This window comes from Eimeria maxima, genomic scaffold, assembly GCF_000499605.1.
Source record: "Eimeria maxima Weybridge genomic scaffold, Emw_scaff2624, whole genome shotgun sequence".
Classification (NCBI taxonomy): domain Eukaryota; phylum Apicomplexa; class Conoidasida; order Eucoccidiorida; family Eimeriidae; genus Eimeria; species Eimeria maxima.
In genome coordinates this window covers 1-4,253 of record NW_013565476.1, presented here as the reverse complement: position 1 = coordinate 4,253, position 4,253 = coordinate 1, and the positions used below count along the sequence as shown (strand labels likewise).

Here is a 4,253-nt window from a genome sequence, read left to right as displayed (position 1 = left end):
CAGCCGCATCGAAGGGGGTCTGAGTTGACAAGTCAAAGGTTCCCAGTAGGGCTACCCAACACAGGTGTTCCATGCACACTTTGTAGGCGTCTTCATCCGGCCACTGCTAGCTGGCTGTAGTTCATACGTGTCTTGATGCCCTCTGCCTGACATGTATCGAGTGCACTGCTTGTAGCACATGGCAGTGTACAAAAGAATGAAGAGGGAAAATGGTGGTTGCACGATTGATATGAATTCAGAGCCCTTAGCAATTATCGTTGAAGCACACTGCATGGTCATAGCAACAGCGTCCACCGAAAGCTAGCTTGCGCGATAAGTTCTGCTAGAGCTACTATCTCATGCTGTGAGTCTGAATGGAGATGGCTTGTTTCGTTGGGTTTGCTCATCGACGTCTTATTGTGGAAGACTGGGGGAGGGTGTTGGTGTGCCTGCTCAGAGAAACAGAACAGAAAGGCTTTCTTTATACGGATATCTGCATGTGGCTCCAGGCAGGTTACTCTGTAGTGACGCCGGAGTGACGCTTAAGCTTGCTACCACTGCAGACGTTGAAAATGCACTACTTCCGCCAAACTATCCTCAATTACACACGCGCAGAAGCTCTGAGTTCACGTGAAAGGGCGTGTGGTAAATTTGATGCTGAATGCCACACTCCACTTTGCCCTTGCTCTTGTCTCTCCAGCGGCGCTCTCGCTGCGTATTGTACTTGTAAATATATCAGTGTGTGCTGATATCCGGGCTGGCAACACTTGAATGTGATGCTCAACATCAATATTTACAAATGTTGTTTGGGCTTTCTCTGCATGTGGAGGTCCACACTCTCTGCAATGCAGAACGGCTACAAATTACCAAAGTACAAAAAAGTAAGTGGGGAACAGCTGTGCTTTTCAGCACCTATGAGCAGTTACTGTTCGATGCCCTCTTACAAATGTCTAGACGCGCATCTTGGACGAATTGACTCTGCTCTGTCGAGCAACTACACGGGCATGCACTGATGTCGCAATAATGTTAAAAGGCCACAGCGTGCAGTTCCTACTCTATTGTCTCAAGGATGCTGTGTCACAAGACATGCTAGCCCAGCATTTTGGGGTTTCGAAGCAGTGCGGGAAGGTCTCTGTCAAGGAGTGTGCCCACATCTGTGGAAAAGGTTTCGTGGCTTCCCATAATCTTAACCCCTGCATAGCCTGTGTTTCGTCCTTGAGTGGTACGACTTCGGACGCCTTGCGCTGCTGGGGGATGCATAGATTTTCGCTGCTCTAGGCTCTCCATGTGTGCCTGTTCGACGTTGCCTAGGGGGAAACCATCAAAAGCGGAGCAACGAATCTTACTACCACTTTTCAATCTACCAACACGAATATAAAACAAGTATTCGTCCGTTGTCTATGGTGTTGTCTTATGAGCTGGACTGTTCTAATGTGAACTAGTGCGCTGCATATATGAAATCGAAGATCGTTTCCGATGAACATTGCGAGATGTCATACTGCAAAAGTAGTTAATGGGATGTCTCCCTAAACTGCAAATAACATCCTTCCCCCGTCCGAAGTTGTCTTGAGCCCAGCGATAAAGGGCGTACAGCTGCGGGGCAGGATGTTTGTCACGAGGCACCGTGTTGCAACTCAGGCCCAGGACTGCGCTACTTACGAGCGCAAACAAGCATTCTTGGCCCTACATACAATCAGTTTAGGAAGTTGTAGAGAACTTCTCCCACCGTATCGATTGTCTAGTCAGGCCGGGCAAGAGTTCATGCGTATACTTCAGAAAGAGTAGCCACCAGTGCGCAGATTATGCCACACTACATATTGAGTACCAATCACACCAAATGAAGGGGAATAGCTGCCGTCCTGAATTACTTTGGATATCATCAGGTTATGACTACTTTTGGTCGATGGGGCGGCAGCGAGCTGTCCTCCGACTGCAAGGGGACCAGTGGATAACGCGTCTCGCGGGCGCTGCTCCCACCGCTCATGAGCGTTGGTATCTTTGGAAAGACTTTACCGTGGTTCTGAGTGTCTTTGTTTGTTAACATGATAATTTGTTTTATTATGCTGTGGATAAAGTGTAGCTCATTCTTTAAGGCCCTCCCCTTAACGGTCTACAGGATGCGGACCGAAGTGACCATTGAACCGCCCTTCCTCCCGTTATATTCGTCTAAGGTATCCGTCCCTCAGCTATAAATGCGTTTGTTGTGGTGGATTGTCTGTTATTTTCTTCTTAGACGAACTATTGACAACTGCTGGCTCCAGCGTCTCTGCCCTGTGCTCCATCATCTGCTGCGCGGTTTACCTAACTCACTGCTGTCAGGCACTCAACTTAGTAGCCAAAACAATTAGGCGCAGGATCCCGTCATCTTGATTCTGGAAATGCATCCCTCTTCAGCAATCCACAATGCCTCCGCCACTTTTGCCAGTACGCCCATGTCTGATGGACATCGAGACGCTTCCAGCGGCTCCCTGGGCAAAACAGCGTATTGCTCGACGCTGAAAAATTGCCGAAAGTTATATAGGACTCATCAAATATATGCTGGACTGTTTTCGGTGTTGGCAGTTGTGGCAGTCACTTTCCACTACTTCCGCATTTGTTACGGCGTGAGGAGTGGCGGGGGGGTGCCGCGACGATTGGCAGGTGGACAGCCTGCAGCAGACGAAGACCCCGTTCTGTCTGCCATTCTTGACATGTGTTTGGACATGGAAGAAGAAGTGGGTGGCTGTCCCCAAGCTCGGCCAGTTCCGCAAGAGGAGCTGTCAGGACCGCATTCCTCGTGGCAATCACTTCCTTCGCTTCAGCAAGAGCAGCCGACAAGGTCTGCGGTTCCATCTTCCTCAGCTTGGGGATCTCTCCAGGGACCTCCAGGTGAAGTGTCTCTTCAGCAGATCCCACCTCCGGTTTTGCAGAAGAATTATCATGGGGGTTGGCCAGTTGCGGATGAGATTGCTCGTGCCTTGCCCCTTGGAGGGCCGTCCATATATTGGCAGCACTCTTCGATGTTGCCTACCCAGGTCGGTGTCCCGCTCACCAGGCTGAGCACGAAATCCACACCTACTGTGTATCCATTGCCTGGGAACGCACCATTACCACTTCAGGACCCGGGTGTAGGGAGTTCTTCCGGAGTCGCAGGTACACTTCGAATATCCACCACACCAACAGTGGCGGGAACCCAAAATTACGTCAGCCCTGTGGATCTGTTGGCAAGTGGCCAGCCCCTGAATGTTCAAAAAAGCGCAGTCCCCCCGACCTCCGTCCTTTTGCAGGAAGTTTTGAGGCCAAAGGGACAGTCGGCGGAAGGCGAACTCCAGAGCCCACCAGGCCCACGTCCTTCCCGACCCTTAAAAAGGCAAAATGAATTGCCAGTACAGCTCCTGTTTGGTGGATCTGGTTCAGGTGCTTATTTGCGGACAAAACATGAATCCTTGCCGCAGGTGCGTAGCAGCACAGGTGTTCAACCGGCTCAGCATTCGTTGCCACCATACCCTGTGCAGGCTGTGCAGAATTCTGGGAAGCAGCCACAAGCAGAAACGCCCATCGCACGTGCAGCTTCTGGGGCCGGAGTAATGTTAACCCCCCATCCATTTTATAGGCTTCCGAAGTTCAACAAGAGTGCGGGCTGGAAGGTGATACATTTTTCGGCCGCAAAAGCCTTTGCAGATAAGGCAAATCTTAACATACCTACCGGTGCTATGCGCATTGTGCACGACCTTTTTATACTAGAACGTTTGCCTGAAGTCGGAGCAAACGAGATAATAGCGAATACTCAGCGAATTGCTGGCCATCTGTATAACTGTCATCAGGATTCAGAGGTAAAGCTAACACCATCTGAGGCGGTAATGGTATTGGGTAGGAGATATATGATGCTGGAAATGCTTCTGTGTGCAATTCATGTTTTGGGACCGGCGATGGATGCCCATAAGTGGTGGAAAAATCTAGTCAAATTGATTCCACCGCATGTCGCTCTTACCCCCCCAAGATATCCCACTCTGCGCTGCTCTCAATACATAGCTCTTACAAAAAGACTAAGTTCAGCTATAAATTTACTAAGGAATGGCATACGACCAGGGGAAGAGGAAACGATTGACCTGAAAAGGGAACTGTTTTGTAAACCGGATTCTCACCCGGAGTTTAGACTGCCTCGATGGGAAGCGTGGAGGGTCGATGATAGGAAAGCAGGACAGGGCTAAGCGCCGTAAACGTCGAGCTACGCATATCCGATTGCTCAAATCGTTTCACGGCAGTTTTGATTTTTTCCGGTATCCACTTATTGT

At 49.9% G+C, this 4,253-nt stretch overlaps 1 protein-coding gene across 1 annotated transcript; it reads left to right on the top strand.

Annotated features, from left to right (window-relative positions):
- Window positions 1–2,357: 2,357 nt before the first annotated feature.
- On the top strand, window positions 2,358–4,169 carry EMWEY_00059050 (hypothetical protein, conserved; the record flags this gene model as incomplete). Its single annotated transcript, XM_013481004.1, has 2 exons — window positions 2,358–2,403; window positions 2,542–4,169. 2 exons carry the CDS (start codon window positions 2,358–2,360, stop codon window positions 4,167–4,169), a joined length of 1,674 nt encoding a protein of 557 aa, XP_013336458.1.
- Window positions 4,170–4,253: the final 84 nt, after the last annotated feature.